This window comes from Aquila chrysaetos, chromosome 13, assembly GCF_900496995.4.
Source record: "Aquila chrysaetos chrysaetos chromosome 13, bAquChr1.4, whole genome shotgun sequence".
Lineage (NCBI taxonomy): Eukaryota > Metazoa > Chordata > Aves > Accipitriformes > Accipitridae > Aquila > Aquila chrysaetos.
The window spans coordinates 92,671-113,458 of NC_044016.1; the positions used below are offsets into that span (position 1 = coordinate 92,671).

Consider the following 20,788-nt stretch of genomic DNA (forward strand, 5'->3'; position numbering starts at 1 on the left):
CGACATTGTGACAACATCACAGGGCCCCGCCCTCAGAGAACACTTCACCTTGGGTCCCTGCAGGGGGGAACAACACGGACTTTAAGTCCCTGCTTTTTCCTTTCTGATAGCGGCTGGGTTCGTTCCAGGAGCTATTCTTCTGTGTTACCTGGGGAAGACCTCCCCCTTTCCCCTGCAGAGACCTTTCCGTTGATAATCACCGATGTAATTTTGGTCCAGGCAAATGACTCCGTCTCTCTCTCTCTCTCCCTAAAGTTGTCTTTTCCCTCTATATTAAGATAGAAAATGGTAGGTTGAGACAAAGCTGATCAGCAGAGAGAACATCGAGCGCCACTCTCCCCTGTCTAGAACAGAATGACAACTTGAAGCTGGCGAAAAATGCCAAAACAGAAGGATATATTGGTAACGACCTTGCCAGTGCCACTGCTAACATGCATGTTTCCAACCACAGCACATTATAGCAGCTAGCATGTCCTTGCCTTTACCCACACAGGCCTGGGCATGGAGAGGAGGGCTTAGACAGCGAGGACCGTTGGCTGTCGTGAGCTGAGGTGGGTTTGGTAATTCTGCTATGCCCGGATTTCTGCAAAACTAAGGAAGCCTTTCCTAAAGCTGAGCAGAGCGCTGATGTCATTGGAGTGCCTTGACAGGGAGAAACCCAGCAATACTTGAGCAAAATCAAGTTGCAAGCACTGGTTTTATCTCAGGATGCTTTCCCCTTTTTCCAGACTATTTTTCACCTTTTCAGATGATAAAGTTACCGTTACAGTTCCTTGGTTTTGTGCTTATTGATAGTATGCCAGGATGTCTTTGGTTTCTCGGTGCTGAGCTGCACTTCAGAGATACCGGCCGCGCTTCGCAAGGATGCTTCTCGTCCCCAGCTGCGTTCACAGGATCACAGTTCCCAGGCTGGCAGGCGTTGTCCCTGCCGGTATTTCAGCAAACACCTTCTTCTGGTCGGTATTTTTCCCCTTATAACCAGATTACCCTTGTGCCTCGCTCACGTCACAGCCCTGCGGTCCTGCGGCCCCTTTGCCCCACGGCCCCCGAGGTTGCGGAGCCCTGTGGGTTCTGCCACTGCTCCACCACCAACACTGGTGGGGCTGCGAGCGTGGGTGTCCCCCCCCCCCGACACCTGATGTTGCCCGTTGGTGCTGGGGACCCTGCCTGTCCAGGGCTGCTCTGCGGAGAGCACCGGCACCAGGAGGGGCAGGCACGTGTAGAGATGCTGCCGTTGCTGGTCCCACGGCTCTGGGGGGGGTCTAAGCTGTGACCCCCGAGACCAGACCGGGCGACTGTAGGAAGGGAAAACCAGCAAAAAGCACAGGGAGGGATTGCGGTGTCCGCCTTTGGGGAAACGGTGCAGCAAAGAGAGAAAAAAACCAGTGGAGTGGCCAGAAGAGGAGGGGGATGATAGTCTGGGACGGCTGCCCTCCAGCACTGGTGCTGGTCCTCAGTTAATCTTTGCCTCCAGAGCATCTGCTCACAAGCTGACAATCAACGAACTCCGTCTCAGAATCCACAAGCAGAAAGCCACCAGTCTGATAAACAGGGTCAGGCCTCTTCTGAAGAGGCTGGAGAAGACTAAATCTAACCTCAAAGCCCCACTCTGGGGGGAAGGAGACACAGAGGAACAAGAAAAGCCCAACCCTGTACAGGGTCTGAGGGTGCCTCCTTGGACCTTTAAATGTAAAGCCATATGCGCTAACTGGATTCATTAAGAGCAGCTGGGGACAGGGACCAGGCTTAATTAGCCAGAGAAGAGGAGTGAAGGTTTGCCTCGGCCAGTGGCCCGGCTGCAGACACAGCCACGTGAGGTAGCGTACGGAGTGAGTTCAGCTCCACGCGTGAGTTATGAAGCTGAGCACCCTGAAACCTAGATCCATCCTATCTCGCTTTAGGTGTGTATCATCTGACGTGCTTGGCTGTTGAGTTGCCTGAGAGAGAGGGGGGGGGGAAACAGCAGCAGTGTGGTGGCAATTTCTTCTCTGCAACATGTGTCGCGTGCTCTGGCAGGTTTTCTTTCCTGTACGGAAACTGCACGGGGAGGTGCCTATGGCTGGGCAGGGTCAGTTTTCACCCGAATGTGTAATATTTTCTATACTAAGCCGCCCAACTCTCTCCAAAGCGAAAGGACCTTTATACGAAAGAACCAGTGAATCCACATGAGAATTGATGGCATGAAACCACATGAAGGAGCCTGCCTTGGAGTGAAAACCAAATGCAAAGGGCTTTGACTAGAAGTAACCTTGAATTTTACAGTTCTGAAACAAGAAAGATTTTACATGGGATGGAGCACCCTGCTGACTGTCGAGCCACCAACATGAGGGGTCACACCTATGCTGAGAAGCATGATGACCTGCTCGGCAAAACCCAGACAGCTGATGCCACATTACAGTGCGGAGAAGATAAGTCAGTGTGCTGGACCCTGGGATGCTGAAATAAAGACTTGCCTCATCGCTGGACCGCTGTCGCTTCTTTTGCATGAGGCTGAGTTGCCGCTGCTGGCTGAAGAAGCCCCAAAATTCTGACAGATGTTAGCAGGACTCGGCTGGTTTTTGCACAGTGTTGACAAAGGGTGCTTTTCATGGGAAGCAAGTGGGCTGCCTCTGGACTTGTAGGGTAAGGATCCATTATTCCGACCATAAGGGCCACGGCTGGAAGGGAACAAACATGATTAAAGCATATTAGACTATTCTCATCACACAACCCATCATGTGTCTTATTTTACACACAAAGCTGTCTAAACACTAACACAGATAACTGTGAGTGACCAGGAAGAAAGAAAGTCCTGAAGTCATCAGCCACTGCATGTTCTTCCACAGTCTGCGGGGCTTTCCATCTGAATTACATGATCTAGGAAAACCTCGGCCATTTTCACATTTCTCTGTGGATAGCACGGTTCCCAGTGACTCCGTCAGATCATCCATGTTCCCTGAACCTCTGATGCCATGAAGTAATGAGAGGACCGCAGCCTGGACTAGTGCCAAAAGAGCCACGTTTCGGCTTTCCCCGGCCAGGTCTGCGGACAGATGCCCGTGCGTGGAGGTTTGCTGTAAGACTGCTTTCACGCTCCTCAGCGAGCAGCTTGAGGGATCGCAGCGTGCGGTGAAAACAGATTTTGTTTGAGCCACTGTTCTTTTCTGCCTTTGGCGTACCCGCTGCTTCAGCTGTCATGTCAGCTATTCATTTGCTCAGATACAAGTCGAACCCCACCGCAAGCAGCCTGAAATGGTATTAAAATAGACAAAGAAAAGCACAGCCTTTTCTTTCTTCCTTCCAGTCTCCCTCATACAAATCTTCCTTTCTTTTCCCACTCTGCATTAAATAATCTGACTGTCAACTGTGTGCTTGAAAGCAACTGGCATCCGCGCTGCCCGACAGCTACCGGAGGGCTGGGGTGCTCTGAGGACAGCTTCTCGAGGCTTCTCGCTTGCTCACCTGGTTTGCCTTCCTCCACTAACACGCTGCTACCTTCATCCTCTCATGGAAGTTGTTCTTCTAAGCTGGAATGAAGGGGCTGGTTTCAAAAAAATAGGGGAAAAGGCAAACCCAGCCAGCAAAAGAGAAGGCTGGAACGTAAAAATTTAACTACCACAGAATTATGAAGCAAAGTCTCTTCTCAAAATTGTCTGACTTGGTGTCTCCCTTCTCTGAAAATGGAACAGCTTCTACGGAACAGGTGGTTGAGTGGCTGCTGCAAACCTTCATCACACTGCTGCGCTTTGGGCGATTTTCTAATTATTTTACAATGAAGTGCAGGACTGTGGTTTGAGACAACATTGGAAAGTTTCACAGCGAGTTAAGTCCAACAGTTAAAAGAGAACATACTGCAAAGGAGACATCCCTTTCCACTGTGTACAGTACAGCTCTTGTGTGAGGCAGAATTTGTACAGGCTGTGCATAACACAGCAATGCGTTTGAAGAAGCACTATTACAGAGGACTTCTCTCCAATTAAGTAGGTCAGTGTGCTCTAATTGAACACTATATTTGCATGCACAATAATATATTAAATGATACATAATCTTACCGCAAGTAAGGTGATTTTAAGGCTTCGTATTATAGTTGTTATTGTGTTCTTCCCCCAGCCGGTACCTTACTTGTTAGACTGAACCTAGAGAGCGCTTAAGTAATGTTTATTTTTCTAACAGTGTCGCGGCACAGATAGGAAACCGCTCATTAAGCATCATTCTGCACACCGGGGCACGCCGCAACTTTAGAGACGTCTGTGTGACTTCGGCATACGGGTATCCTGCTGCCGGTCCCAGCCTGCCTGCCAGCTCTTCCGCAAAGGGCGAGAAACCAGTCGTGTCAGTCTGAACTCTTCCCACCTCCTCCAAAAAACGTAACCAGCAGGGATTGCGTGGGCACAGCACAACGTGCGCCGCTCCCTCCGAATGCCCCCTATTCGCGAGCTGTCTGGATTTGCAATTCACATGTGGCAGGGAGAAATCTTAAAGAAAGCTTTCATGAAAGGTTCATTTAGATAGGTGACTATGATAATTTTTTTATCTACATATAGTTTTAGTTATATAAAGGTTGGGCAAGGGTGTTTAAGGGAAAAGGTGATGTTGTCTCCTTCTTCCTACAAAACATAAGGTCATGATCTGGAAAGGTGCATGCCGAGCTGACAATTTATTACAAAGAGAAAACAGTGATAAGACCAAAAGGTTAAGGTGAACTGGTTAGAAGTACTGCTGCTAACTAACATACACCCAGTTGTCTCCTCCTCCACTCCAGCCGATGCCTTTTCTGTCTCACCTGATTGTATCTCCCATACTTGTTACGAATAAACAAGAAAAAAAAATACCATTCAGCTGATCTGGCATATTGACAATTTTTGTTCTCCAAATCCAGCTTTTTTTTTTTTTTTCTTTTTCGTATCACAGTTCTCATCAGTGTAAGCGCTGCCCAAGAGCACAGCGTTATCCAAATTGTTTTAAAACTCACAATACTGATATTGTATGTATTAGCTGCAAGACCTTACATAGTAGTCTGTCTCTGCACTAGCAACACTTGGAAACAAGCGTTGCAACAACTCAGGAAAAATTGCTTTGCTTACTTGCAAAAAAAAGAAGATCCTTTGCTTCCAGCAGCAGGCACGTGGACTCCAGGTGCTGAAATACTGCGTGTGCTGCTGGGAGAGCTAAAATCAGCTTCACGCCCTGGAAAGGAAAAGGGAAGAGCAACAACATGATGGAAATTAGAACTCAAAGACCCTTTTCAAAAGAACAACGAATTACAAGCATCCTTCCTTTGTCTGTCCTGTGTGAATTTTAGAAGTGGCATGAATTTTCAAACAACCCTGAGGACAAGCGCAGGATTTGTTCCAGGTTTTCAACCTTTCTTCAGAACTGGCACTTCAACAAGAGCAGAAAAAACATTTGGACACAAAACCCTCACGCTACAGAAGCCGGTTTTAGGACTCGGCTAGGAACATTTGTTGTGACAACCTGTTTGCTTTCTCGCAGCCATCAATACATGAATGAAGCTGCTCACGTGGCTCCTGGAGGAGCACAGTGATAAGGAACACACAACTGTAACTGTAAATTTCTCTTGCTTTAAACCGTATGAAGAAACTACGTGCTGGGAGGAAAGCTGCTTCCGTTTTTGTTTCTGAGATGATGTACACATACATGTATAAACGTATGTAGGCTAAGAGGGTATATGCATATGTATACGTACACGCATATGCAGGTGTTCACGGGGCACAGAAGCATAGTAAGGCAGTTCTAATAGCCTTAAAATAAGCCAATAATCACGCGCGGCTCTCAAGTGCTTCTCGGGTGTTAAGCCACCTATCTGATTACTGACTTACTATGGATCACAGCTTTTATTTCCCAGGCTCTGGCATATACCAGGAAAACTGCTCTCATTTTGCTAAGGCCAGTAGTGGGTAGATGTACTAAGAAAGCCTTATCATCTGGAAACAAACCCACCCTAAAGTTAGGATTTTTTTCAGTCTGTCACTCAAATGGCACATGGCCCAAGCCATATCCAGGTCTCACGCTGCAGAGCCGCAACAGCGTATGATGACTTTATCTGAGGGGATGGAAAAAACTCTCCAACATCCTTTAAACAGCTGGTCGGGGGGGAGCATCTCTCACCTGAGAATTTCGGGGCACCGTCCTACGGACAGACACCCCCGGCCAGTGGCTGCAGACTTACCACGAACCCCATTTTTGCGATGTTTTCCGCAAGGCGAGACGCAGCTGCAGCTACCATCATCCCCACCAGGGCAGATAAACCTTCAGGCGCACAATCTCTCTTAAATCCTTCGCAGAGCTGATGGTGACGGGCACGTCTTGCATCCCTGACTACCCAGGACTGGGAAAAGGACTTGTGGGACTCTGTCTTCACAGCCTTAAAGAGGATGAAACGTCCAGCAACCATCCTTACCATCCGGCAACTCTTAGCCGCGGGTCTCAAGATGCGCTGGGATTTAACCCAATTCTTCCCCAACCTCACCAAGCCCCAGTGTCGGGATCAGCCCCCGTTTCCCTGTGCCTCTGGTTCAGCCCAGCCCAGATATTCCTCAGCCTGGTCTCAAAGCGCTGAAATGCACAGCCCTGCTCTTGAAAAGGGGAACCCAGTTTCATCTCCTCTAACCAACTCCGTACCCAGTACACCACCTCTGGTCATCAGACCCAAATCCGAGCTGCATGCAAGTTTGCAAGGGAAGGGAGGGAGAGCAGCAAAGCCGCTTTGTTTCACGGAGTATTTTTACCGTATCTACGGATGCAGGTGTCAGCGACGCTCTCCCTGGGGAAGCGAAATGACCACGGGACACGATGTATAAACAGAAGGACTATATAGACGTAGCCACAAAAAGTATTCAAAGTAATCACTCTGAGGGAAACAAAAACTTTTAGGTGAGCGGTTTGGTCACAAAAAAAACGAAGTTCGGTGAACACCGAAACTATTTATGATTTGAAGTCAAACATGGCCAGAAAATGGAAAACCAGAATTTTCTACTTTCTGTCTGAAATGACGCTTTAATTTTAAAAACTGACAAATTTCTTCCTTCTTTTAAAAAGGGGGTAAAAACATTAAAAAATCTCCCCAAACGTTCTAAATATTTCTGATTGAATATCGTCCTTGTTCAGCCTGAAACAAAGGTTTTCTATAACGTTTTGATTTGGCAGCAAACCCCCAAAATCAAGTTATTTGCATAGCTCTACTTTGAATGTCATAAGATGACGGACAAAAAAGAAATAGGTGATGTAAAGGGAAAGAGAAAAGGAAAAAAAATCTATCAGTTTTTGAGTAAACATTGCTCAGAAAACAGTTCAAATCCCAGGCTTTGTATTAAAAAAGCATTAATCACCTGGAGGAATTCCAAAAAAAGGTCAACAATAGGAATAACAGGATTACAGGGCACTGTTTATGAAGGGAGATTAAGGGAATGCAGTTGGTGTATTCTAAGATAAAAAGAAATACTGGCAACACAACAGTGACTTTGCCTTGGAATACATAGTACACCAGCTGCATTTTAAAAAGTACTTCAACATAAGCAGTAGAAGTACCAACTAGTAGTTATAAAGAACAATGAATCTCTTTGCATGCCGCAGGACCTATTCAAGTTAGCACATTCTGTAACTTGGTTTTTGTATTCTGTACCGTTGTTCTGTTCTTTTTCCCACTGCTTGCAGAAATTTGGTACAGAGAATGAACAAAAGCCATGTCAATACAAGATACAATGTTGTTGGACAAATGTATCAGTAAAACGCATCTTTCTAACATTTTATCAGCCTTCCCAAGATAAAACAAAGTCCTATCATTGCATCCTTCTGCAATCAGAAAGGTGAAGTGTATTTCCAGAATTATGTCTGAGACAATCCTCTCGCAGAACTTACATGCCAACTCATCTGGTTTTCACGTGAAGCGCGTACACACATATACATCTGAGTCAGACACTATTATTCCCACACTGCCATACTGGAGAGGGGGAGTGAGCTGACAACAGATCTGTAAAATCATACAGCTAGATGTCAGTAATATAAATTCCATCGGAGCTTTTATGTTTTGTTTTTAAAACAACCAAAGCAACTCTGCCTTTAGGATACAGACGCATGTGGAAGTAGAGTAGCAATACGGATAAACTTGTCTGTTATTTTTACACTACTGCATTAACTAGCCACCACTCTTTGCACAGGGTGCCCCCGAGAATAAGTTTCTGGACAGTTAGGATGCTGGGAGTCTAATCCTTTAGCTCTGATTGTAATATTCCCAAATGCCCAGGGTCATTTCTCTTGCCTCCTTTTTTGTTAACTATCATCAGCTCCAACGCAGATTAAAAAAACCACCCGCATCTACTCAGTACTCAAAACCAATTTAGGGCCAATGCAGTCTGCTCTACCTGTCTCTCCTAAAAATCCTAATAGTCCTAAAACCTTCAAAGATTAATGTGTTCAGACTAGGACATCCTACCCTGAGGCTCATTCAGTCGTGCCTTGACAAATTCACCAGGAAGAAGTAGAAAAGATTGTGGGGCAACATATGCAGAGTACAATATTACTTACTGTGGCTCAAAGTTAAATGACATTTTTAATTGAATAGTGATTGTTAAATTTACTTTTTTTATTCTTTCATTTCTATGAACTCATTATAAGTGAAACGGCAGTACACAGACATGAAAGGGCAGGAAAAGCACAAAGTTTGCCTGGTAACCACCAAGCTACAGGTCTGGGTGATGCACTCTTTAAAGGAGAAAAGCAGTGACGAACATTAAGCAGTTAAGTATAAACTCGACTTACAGCGGCACCTAGGGTTGGTAAAGCTTGTGCTTTACCAATTAACTGTAATATGGTGTAAACAGCGGTAACGTTATCGAGATAACTCAGATCACAATGTAACTGAGTTGTCATAAGCCTAAGATGCACCTAAAGCCACCCTCAGGTCAAGCTTAGCATCCACGGTTAATTGAACTCTACAAAAGCTAAGACACAATCTGGGATTACATACCCCGCTATGCCTAGCCCTAAATCTTGACACTTTACCAAAGCACCTGCCTGAGAACTACAAGCGCAAACTCTTTTAAAACTCTAAGGACTTGGTGGTGCCCCAAACCCACGTAGAGGAGCCTGTTCTAGAATTGCTAACCCACCCCAACTGCCCCTCACCAAGACAGACTACATACTGCCATCGCCAATTCACCTCCCCTTAGACCGTAACGGTGAAAATAATAGCCTCAACCCCACTAACAAGACAGGTCAAATAGCTTATGAGATGGAAGAAGTGGGCTACATTTTCTAAAAGAGAAAACCTACCGACAGAGATGTGAAATCCCCCAAGCTACCCAGGGATAACAGCGCAATCTCCTCCAAGAGCCCACACAGACAAGGAGGTTTACGACCTCGATGTTGGATCAGGAGACCCCAAATGTGCAGCTGCTATTAAGGGTTCGTTTGTTCAACAATTAACAGTCCTACGTGAGCTGAGCTCAGACCGGCACAATCCAGGTCGGTTTCTAACTATGCTGAACTCTCCCTAGTACAAAAGGACCAGAAAAGTGAGGCCAATCATACAAGCATGCCTCCCTCCAACTAATGAACTCAACTAAACTACCAAGAGAGCACCCACAGCCTCCCCTGTCCTAGAAAAGGACTGCTAGCATGGCAGAGCTCAGCAAACGCAAAAGGCTTAAGCCCTTTACCCAGAGGTTCAAATCCTCTCCCTAGCTCCCCTCTTTCCGCACCACACCTACTCGTGACCTGACCCTCTACTTTAAAATATCTTACCATATCCCTATCCTATGCTATCCCAATTCTAATTGCTGTAGTCTTCTTAACATTAGTAGAACAAAAAATCCTAAGTCACATACAAGCCCAAAAAGGCCCTAACATTGTAGGCCCCTTTGGATTATTACAGCCAGTAGCAAACAGAGTAAAATTATTCATTAAGGAGCCTATTCAGAAGGTGAATCCGACGTAGCATCAGACTTCAGCATAGAGTACGCCGCAGGACCAGTCACCCTGTTCTTCCTAGGTTAATACGCAAATATCATACTGATAACTACACTAACTACTATCCTATTCCTAAACCTAAGTTTGCTAACCCCCCCCCCCCAAAAAAAAAAACCCTATTTCCAGTGGCCTTGGCTACAACAGGCCTCCTCCTTTCCTCAGGCTTCTTATGCATTTGTGCTTCGTGTCCATGACTGCGCTACAACCAACTCGTACGCCTCCTCTGAAAACATGTCCTGCCGCTGACGTTCGCGCTATGCCTTTGACACACCAGCGTACCAATCTGCAATGCAAGCCTGCATCGTTACTTAAGTAAACGTGCCTGAACATAAAAAAGGATCACTACGGTAAGGTGAACGTAGAGCTATACCAGCCCTCTCGTTTCCTAAAAGATGTAGAAAAGTAGAAATCAAACCTAGACAGAAGAGCTCAAAACTCCTCGTACTTCCTCTATATTATTTTCTAGGAGGGTCAGCTAAAAAACTCTCAGGCCCATTCCCCAAAATGGTGGTTTAACCCCTTCCCCTCCTAATTAACCCCCATGCAAAATAAATCTCCTCCCTAAGCTTACTCCTAGGAGCAACCATTACAATTTCAAGCAACCACTGAATCATAGCCTGAACAGGGCTAGAAACTAACACCCTCACTATCATTCCCCTCGTCTCCAAATCCCACCACCCCCGAGCCATCAAAGCCACAACCAAACACTTCTTAGTACAAGCAGCCGCCTCGGCGTTAGTCCTCTTTTCAGTCGTAACCCGTGCTTGAGCCACAGGCCAACGAGACATCACCCAACTAAGCCACCCAACACCCTGCCTCCTACTGAGAATAGCAATTGCAATCAAACCAGTACTGGGCCCTTTCCATTTCTGATTCCCAGAAGCACTTCAAGGCTCATCGCTAACTACTGCTCTGCTACTATCAACAATAATTAAATTCCTCCCCCCATCACCGTTCTCTTCCTAACCCACTCAACCCAACGCTATTAACCACCATAGCCATTGCCCTAGGAGGCTGAATAGGACTAAACCAAACACAAAGTGGAAAAACCTTAGCCTTCTCATCCCTCTCCCACTTACGCTGAATAGCTATAATTGTTATCTACAGTCCCAAACGCTCGGTACTTATACTTCCTAAGAACTGCTTCAATATTCCTCCCCCTCAACACAACTAAAGTTCTAAAACTATCAGTGATAATAAGCTCATGAACAAAAAAACCCTGTACTAAATATAAACTTAATATTAGTCTTACTCTTCCTAGCAGGACTTCCTCCACTAACAGGCTTCCTGCCTAAATGACTTACCATCAAAGAACTTACTAAACACAAAATAACCACAACAGCCACAATCATTGCCATACTCTCACTACTAGGATTGTTCTTCTACCTTCGCTTCACATACTCGACAATCACACTTCCACCGTACTCCGCAAAAGAAAAAACTAACCGTAAATCTAAGCCTACCACTAATCAAAAAAGACCCTAGCCCTTACCTTAATGACTGTAACCCCTAGACCCTAATGCTAAACTTAACCCTAAGAATTGAAACTCCAACTCTATGCCTAAGCCTAACTGTAGCAGTAACATTAACTCTAATGACTGTACCCATATCCATGAAACTAACGTTTAAACCTAACCCTAACACCTAAATCCTGACTCTAATTGAAACTATAAACCTCATGTTAGCCCTAACCCAAAAGCTTCACTTTAAATGTAACCCTAACTCTTACCGTAACCCTAAATTTAACCAAAATGACTATAAGCCTAATCCTAGCCCTACAACCTAACCCTGTTAACACTAACCCTAATAATCCTAACCCTTACCCTTAAAACTTAACCCTAAATGAAACTATATCCCTAACCTTAGCCCTAAACCCAAACCCTTACCGTAACTGACTCTAATCCTAAATTTAACTAAAATGACCATAAACCTAATCTTAACCTTACCACCTAACCCTAACCCTATTAACTGTAACCCTAGCCCTATCCCTAAACTCAAACCTAACCCAAAAATCTAACCCTAATGGCTGTGACCCTAACCCTAAACGCAAACCTAACCCTAACCCTCATGACCGTAACCCTAATCCTAACCCCTAACCCTAACCATAGGTTGCGAGTGCCTGTTCTGGACCTAGCTCTGCCTAGGGTTATTGTCCGAGTGACGGTGAAGGATAACGCCAACCTTAATCTTAAACCCTAACCCTATCTCTAACACTAGTTGCTAACCCTAACCCTAATGACCCTTAAACTAAACCTTACACGAAGGGACTACGAAGGGGAGGTGAGGGCTTACAAACGCTATCCGTAGTGGCCGCTTTCAGTGTGAGGCTTAGCTGACAGGTGTCCGTTTTGGACCTGGGCTCTAGCTAGGGTTAGTATCTGGGTGAGGGTGATGGAGAACCCTAAACTCTATCCCAAACCATAACACTAACCCTTACCACTTAACCTCAGTCTAACCGCTAGCCCTAACGCTAATTCTAATAGCCATAACCCTAAGGCCCCTAACCAAACCGTAATGCTAATAGCGCCCTAACCACAACACTAACCCTTAACCCTAATTGCAACCTAACCCTTACACTAATCCTAACCCAAACTGTAAACTTATTCTTAACCCCTTAACCGTAATCTTAACTTCCTTGCCAAGGGAGGTGGCATTTTCGACAGCCTAAGTGCCCTGCCGGTACACCAGTGGTGGGCACAGTGTTTTGTGGGAGCGTTCCTGAGCCCCACTGCTACCACAGGCTGGGGAACCCCGCTTCGCGCGTAGCTGTGTGCCTTGCCAGTGTCCTTGGGACCGTGATCCCTGAGGCTTGCAGTATCCCAGGACTAAGGAGCGCAGTCTGCTGGGCAGGCATCCCCCAGTCCCACCAGCATGGGGTTGGACGTGATGCTGGGTGCTTCAGTCCTCTGCGCGGGGATCCCTGAAGGATCATTTTGGTGATATCTTTGGAGCGGCTTGTTAGAATCTTCCCAGTCCTTCTTTTGAGTTTCTTTAGCCAGTAGAACACACTGCTGATTATGTCTTTTGATGCCGGCTGCCCGATCTGCAGGGCAATACCCGTTAATATGGAAGCAACTCGCTCTCAGCTTGGACAATGCCGGTAGATCTTAACTTGAATTTCCTGTCTACCCCGTGCTAGAAACTCCCTCTTGGGGCAGGCGTTCGCTCTTAATGGTAAGGCACTAATGAGCTTCTTGTAGGGAATGCCCCTATAAAATTCACTCCAGTTGTTATTGATTTTGTGCTTTCCAAAGTTGGCAATTCCATAGCCCTGACAGAGCAACCTAGTCCAATGCAAAAATTCTTCCTTCCTCCAGTCACTAGGTCTCAGAAGGATGACATCTGGAGCAGAAATCTTCCATTCTGAGACTAGGGTCTCACCACAAACTGCTTCTGGAATCACTGGAAGTCTGGAGTCATCTGGAGTCATCTGGAACGACTGCTTTGGGGTCCCAAATGGATAGAACTTTCTCTTCCCTTCCTCCTGGAGCAATCCACAACTTTCTAAATTAATTCTCAATAACTTCTTGACAAACCACGAATTTTATAGTGTCGTCAACCAATATGCAGTTCCAGATCTTTCCCAAGGACTGAAGTGGGGCTGACCGGCCTCTTGTTTCCTGGATTGTCCTTCTTGACAATAGATACCCTGTCTGCCTTTTTCCAGTCACTGGGAGCATCCCTGATCGCCATGACCTTTTAAGGATGATGAAGCGTGGCCTCATGGCATCTGCCAGCCCTTTGCATCCCATCTGGTACTATCGACTTAGTTGCCTAATGGACTTGAGTGGTCCCTAATTCTATTTTCCACTACTGTGGGTACTGCTTCACTCCTACAAGACTCTGCTAGGAGGCCTGAGGGCAAATCTTACCCGTGAAAAGTAAGCTTTGTCTTTCGTAACTCCCTTCCTACATGCACGGGCAATGTCTTTGTAAACCTCACAAGTAGTCTGCGCTTGCTTCTACCTTCTGTGTGTTAGGTGAAGCGAAATCTGATAGCCCGACAGAGACAAGGCTGCTGCCGCTCCATGCCTCCAAGTCCAAACAGCAGCGAGGCTAAGCACGTATTCCATGTTGGCACACATACAAATATAAAACACGAGTATAAATAACACGTGGCCAGCCATACAAATCAGCACAGACAGAAACACTCCACTCACAAAAACCCAAGCAGCACCAAGGGTCTCATCTCATTTCCCTCGTGGGCTGATCAGGATGGAGAATAGTTAGTGGGAAATACATAAACACGTAGGTATGCTGCCAGTCCCCCGGGAGATGGGCACAGATCTGCAGTGGATCCCTGCGCACACGAGTCCTCCAAGCTGCAGACCCACACCAGGTGAAGAAGGGGATGGGGGAAAAAGGAAAACTGTGGGGAAGAAAGGAAAGGGGAACCACAGGAAGGAAGGAAACTGGGGACAGAGGCAAGTAAGGAAGGGAGAGAGGGGGAAGGGAAGAAGGAAGGCAGGAAGGCGAGGGGAAGGGGAGGGCGAAGGGAAGATGATGGAATGAAAGGAAGGAAGAGAGGTAAAAGAAAGAAGGCAGACAGGAGAGGAGGAATTAGGGAAGGAAAGCAGGCAGGCAGATAGAGACGAAGGCAAGAAGGATCAAGGAAGGAAGTACTGAGGAAAGTAGTGAGAGAAGAAGGAAGATAGTCATTAAGGAAAGACGTCAGGAAGGCAGGGAAGTGGACAAGGAGGAACAGAGGAAAGCAGAAAGTCAAGAAGGCAGAAGGGCAGGAAAAAGGGAATTGAAGTATTGAAGTATGTATGTAAAGTGAGGACAGAGGGCAATAAAGAAAGGAGGAAGTAGGAAGGGAAGTAGAAAGAAATGAACGAAGGAATAAAGGAAGGAAGGGGAAAGAAGGAAGTGCAGTGAGGATGGAGGGAAATACGGAAGGAAGGAATGTGAAAGAAGGAAGGAATGTAAAAGGGAGGAATGTAAAAGGGAGGAATGTAAAAGGGAGGAATGTAAAAGGGAGGAATGTAAAAGGAGGTAGGCGGGTAGCACATCTGTAGATATTGTACATGTCTCTGCAAGTTACGTGAAAACTCTTGACTGTAAACAAATTACATTTATGGGTTGTCATGATCTAGGGAAATGGATGCTCATCGGGAGTAATGGAGATAGAAAGAATAGTAGGTAGGGAATAAAAGGGAACTTGGTAATCACGCTGCATAATCTTATCTGCCAACAAAACCAACCGGCTTTACCTAGGTGCACAGAGCACCTTACTTAGCCCGGAAAAGGAATGTGTAATTTATGTGCTATTGTTATGGATTTGTGTGGCGCTGGTTTTTTTTTTTTTGGTAGTGGGGGAGAAGGTCGCAGGGGTGGCTCCTGTGAGAAGCTGCTAGAAGCCTCCCCAGCTCCAAGTCGGACCCACCACTGGCCAAGGCTGAGCCCATCAGCGACGACGGTGGTAGCACCTCTGGGATAACATATTTAAGGGGAACCGGTAGCGAGTAGGGGGATTGGAATGTGAGAGAAAACCCTGTGCAGACACCGAGATCAGTGAAAAAAGAGGGGGAGGAGGTGCACTGGAGGAGGTTGATGCTCCCGCAGCCCGTGGTGAGATGGCAGGCTGTCCCCCCCAGCCCATGGAGGGGAGCTGGGAAGCAGATGCCCACCTGCAGCCCGGGGAGAGAGGAGCCCACGCCGGAGCAGTCGGATGCCCCCGAAGATGGCCGTGACTCCATGGGAAAGCCCACGCTGGAGCAGGCTGTACCTGAAGGACTGCAGCCCACGGAAAGGACCCACGCCGGAGCAGTTCGTGAAGAACTGCAGCCCGTGGGAAGGACTCACGTTGGAGAAGTTCGTGAAGGACTGTCTCCCGTGGGAGGGACCCCATGCTGGAGCAGGGGACAAGTGATGAGTCCTGCCCCTGAGGAGGAAGGAGCAGCAGAGACAACGTGTGATGAACTGACCTCAACCCCCATTCCCATCCCCCTGTGCTGCTGCTGGGGAGGAGGTGGAGAATTCGGGAATGGAGTTGAGCCAGGAAGGAGGGAGGGGTGGGAGGAAGGTTTGGTTTTACTTCTCAGTATCCTTGTTTTGATTTGATTTGTAGTAAATTAAATTGATTTTGTTTCTTCCCCAAGTTGAGCCTGTCTTTTGCCCGTGACCATAAGTGGGGAGCGATCCCTCCCAGTTCTTGTCTCGACCCACGAGCCTTTCTTTATCATTTCTCCTCATCCTACCGTGGCCGGGGCGGGTGGTGGGGAGTGAGCAAGCGGCTGCGTGGTGCTTTGTTACCAGCTGGGCTGAAACCACGACAGTGATCAATAAATAGCCAAATGCCTCATCATCCAATTAGTGATGTGCATGAATGGATGAATGAGATTCCCACTGTCCCTACTTACTATCCAGCGAAACCACAGCCAAGAGAACAGGCTTGGCAGAATCAGCAGGGAAAGAAGACCCTGTGAAAGAAGCATGACTCCAGTCTGGCACTGCAAAGAAACATCAGAGGAATAGAATAAATGGGAGGCCCCGCGGTTATGCAGTTCAGGCCACAGTCCAGTTGCCAGTGAAATACTACTGGCAAAAAAATCATTTTTTCCACCTACCCAGTGAGGGGTGGGGGGGTGGTGAGCCCCAAAGGGCTCTCACTTCTGATGCCATGTGCCTGCCATGACCTGCTCCAGGGACAGTACACCTGTCAAACCGTAACACAGTGTACTGGTTTCAGCTGGGATAGAGTTAATTTTCTTTCTAGTAGCTGGTATAGTGTTATGGTTTGGATCTAGTAGAAGAATGTTGCTAACACACTGATGTTTTCAGTTAGTATAAACATTCCTTTAGCAACAAGTCAAGGATTTTTCAGACAGCAAAAAGGCTGGAGGGGCACAAGAAGTTGGGAGGGGACACAGCCAGGACAGCTGACCCAAACTGGCCAAAGGGGTATTCCATACCATGATGTCATGCCCAGTATATAAACTGGGGGGAGTTGGCCAGGCAGGGCGGATCACTGCTCGGGAACTAACTGGGCATCAGTCAGCGAGTGGTGAGCAATTGCATTGTGCATCACTTGGTTTGTATATTCCAATTCTTATTATTGTCATTTTATTATTGTTATTATCATTATTATTTTCTTCCTTTCTGTTCTATGAAACTGTTCTTATCTCAACCCACGAGTTTTACTTTTTTTTTCCCCCAATTCTCTCCCCCATCCCACTGGGTGGGGGGGAAGTGAGCGAGCAGCTGCGTGGTGCTTAGTTGCTGGCTGGGGTTAAACCATGACACACAGGTGTCTTAAGGCAAGCTCAGTGAGGACAGAAACCTCTCACGGAGTCGAAGATCAAGGCTTGATCTTGATTTTCACTACAAATATCATGCAGGGCCTCACAATCCTTCTGACTTTTGGGGTTTTAAGCAGGCATCCAGGAGACAGTGGATGAGGAACTCCAGGCATGAGTCTCCACATGAGGAACTCGAGCACTTAAGATGTTCTCCTCTGTCACCCAGCAACCTGGGGAATTCAGGCTGTTCCTGCAAGGACTGGTCACACTGGGGAAGATAAGGATGTCTGGGCATCCCCACCACATCTCTCCCCCTAATCACCCCAAGGAGAGGGCCCAGAGAGGTGTGTGTCTCTGGTTGTGGGGCAGGGAACCCGTTTGCCACATAGTGGGAACAGGGTTGGGACTTCCACCATGAGAGACTCTGGGGTTCAGCCAGGAGGCTGAAATCTATGCAGGACTAGGAGCAAGGGGGTGGGGGAGAGCAGAAAAATCAGTCCCTCTCCCTGGTCTGCCCCTGGCAGTTGTCCCCTGCCCAGCATTCCCTAACAACCCCACATCCCTCCCAGATGACACCCAAGGCCTGAGAAGAGCCCTATATCTCCAAAACAATCCCACAAACCTCCAAATCACCCCTCAAGCCTCAACAGCAGTCCCGCATCTGCCTTCTGCTGGACACCAGATCTTACCACCTTCATCAACATGCAGGCGTTCTGTCTTGCACCCGCTCCCAGAAAAACCAGCCCCATCACTCCGTGTGGTCTGGTCCCCTGCCCTCTTTCCCATCCCTCCCCTTACCTCTTACTATTCCCTGAAGTGCCCAGGAAGGAAAAGCCACTTTGCGGGGCAGACTGCGTGGCCTGGGTGAGGATCCTAAACCCACACATATTTCACAAATAAATCCTGGCATAAGCACATCCAGGTCACATCCTCCTCACTCAAGAATGTCCTGCTCTCCCTTAACACCCATGTTCCCCATAGACAACAAGAAGGCTTGTGCTAGAAGAAAACTGTTTCTTTTTTTAAACAGAACTGTTTTCAGCCCTTGTTCCTCAGGGTTTTCTTTTTTGAAAAGATAAAGTATTATCTGAACAACCTCTGTGCATATATATATATATATATATCATATATGTGTGTGCGTGCATACATTTATACACTTAAAAACAGTCCCACAAACTTGTGCCACTCATAGCAGCCCATCCTGCTTCATAGCAGAGAAGACAACTCCAACAAGCAGCAAAAAAAGCTGTCCCCCTCAACTAGAGGAATGCACTGAACCACATCCATCTGTGGCTCTGGAGGGAATCCCACCAGCTCCAGATGGGAGGCTTTGACTTGAGCGTAAACGCATCGCTTTACGGTATTTCTAGACACTGGCTGTATTAGACAGTGCCATGCTAGGACACATGCCACACTCACCTGTGCCCAGTCCTGGGGAAAAGCATGCCCAAGGACACTGAACAGCCCTTTAACAGGTGGCAAGCAGTCCGCACTTTGCAGCTGGACTGTGACTTTCTAACTCAATTAGATACCTATGGGCAGAAATGGAGACAAGGGAGAAAGGCGAGGAGATGTCTTTCTGAGAGAGGTGGCCACAGTAACACAGCCCATCTGTCCAGAGCAATGTTCTGCATATTAAAGGGGAGTCACTGAGCAAGTAGCCGCCAGAGGAAATGTCCCTTTGAGGACAGACACTAATACAAACTGGTCGAGACAGGGTAGAGGCAGAGGTCCAGGCTGGCAGGCTGGGTGACAGCCCGCTTCTAGTCATAGGCATCATCATCGTCAAAGTAGGAGTCACAATCAAGATTATCTGACTCATCATCAAACAGAAAGTTGTCTTCATCGAGGTCATCATCATCATCATAGTCTTCCTGCCACTGCGGTTCGTACTCCTCATCTTCAACCTCTTTGCCACCTTCATCTGTGTTGGGGGAGTCGCACAAGATGGTACGTTTTGGCCTATTGAGGAGGACAGCATCAGAGTAGAGCCCTGGCTGTGAACAGCAACCACAACCCAGCCCCACACCACCCTCGTCCTCCCTGCTACCATCACCTCAGCATCCCCATCCAAAGCCATGCCTCAGGGACACAGCAGCCACGCAGGTGCACCTAGGAGAAGGTGATTAAACGGCCTTATCCATGCATACAGCACGGGGCTGTGTCAGCTGCCTGTGACTGGGCAAACAAGCTACAGGCTGCCACCAGCTCTGGTGTCCCAGCCTCATTCCAAGGAGACCAGAAACCCTGCTCTGAAACCAAGTGTCTCTTGATTCAGTTGTCATTCTTTCTTGCAACACTCAGCACCCTGTTCAGCTCCTGGAAACACAGTAGCTGTCAGAGGGGATTGGTCACACTGGGATAGCAGATGCCAGTTGTGTTTTTTGGTTTAAACAGCATGTCATACAGTAATGGACTTTGTTTCGAACTCATCACCTTCCAATCATACTTAACACCCGCCAGCTCAGTACTCTTAGGACAGGGAAACAACAAACCATCCATTTCACCTCTCAACACACTATTTTACAGCTGTGTCACCTCTTCTCCATTCCCTTCTTAAAATAAATGTCAGGCCCTTCCATCTCCCCCCATGTATGTTCTTATTCTTGCTTCTCTCACCTAGACACCTCCTAGATCTCCGATACACCTCTGAAGGGAGAGTGTGACTCTCCACAGAAACCCAAGAGAGTCCAGGGAGAACAATTTCCATAACTGGGTCTGCCAGTGATGGAGCTTTCTTGACCATAGCTGCATACCAAGCGGAGGTTTTGCTGGTCTCCCTATACCACTATGTCACTTGCATCCTTATCTCAAACCACAACACAGGATGCAAGTAACCAGTATCTGTTATTAACTCTTCTGTATGTCAGCAAGCACAGGAGAAAACTCTGGTTACCTGCTTTTTGTCTACACTCACCCACCTTTCCTTGTTACCCTGCTAAGAAAACTCACCCTATACAGGCAGGGGCTGAAGTAGGCACATTTGAGACTTTCACCTTTCTCTGACCAGGATCTGCCAAAGTCTGGAGCCCAACATGGAAATCCTGCTAGTACGGAAGAACAGCCAGAAGAGAGAGACAATATGCGATTTGGGGTGTGTTTTGTGCTGCAAACCCCTTCCCGACATATACACAGCACTGAAAGTCTATCCCCTCAGAGCTGGTCAAGCCCCTTTCTAGGTTTGCCCAAGATCAAACTAGACCAGAGCGAGACAAGCCACTAAGGGGCGTGTGGACTTCACCTGTGTGGAGTGCCAGAGAATTGCAAAGAGACGCTCCTTGATCTGGTGGACCAACTCCAAACCAGTACTGAAATGCTCTGCTTTCAGGAGCTGAAGAGAAGAGGCCAGGTCCTGGTACTGCAGCAGGGTTTCCTCTGCAATAAAGGCCAACAAAGTCATGCTGCTTCCCACACTCTTAAGCAGAGACCGAGTACCTTGGCTCTGATTATGAAGCCAGTCACAGCTACTTAGGTCTCCTGTGCACATACATTCCTCTTTCAGAAGGGAATGTGTTGCTCCTTACTGCATCGATCTCCACTGGCAGCAAAACTGCCTCACTGGACTTCCAAGAAATGACATC

At 47.2% G+C, this 20,788-nt stretch overlaps 1 protein-coding gene and 1 pseudogene across 1 annotated transcript in view; one reads left to right on the forward strand and one right to left on the reverse strand.

The window, feature by feature from the left end:
- Positions 1-10,530: 10,530 nt before the first annotated feature.
- Positions 10,531-11,451, forward strand: LOC115349936 (annotated as a pseudogene).
- A 7,332-nt stretch (positions 11,452-18,783) lies between these two features.
- Positions 18,784-20,788, reverse strand: part of LOC115349966 (cullin-9-like) — a 35,208-nt gene continuing 33,203 nt past the window's right edge. The window contains 3 exon segments of the mRNA XM_041128609.1: positions 18,784-19,169; positions 20,160-20,251; positions 20,449-20,582. Of these exon segments, the coding sequence (XP_040984543.1) occupies positions 18,971-19,169; positions 20,160-20,251; positions 20,449-20,582 (425 nt within the window). The 3' untranslated portion in view covers positions 18,784-18,970.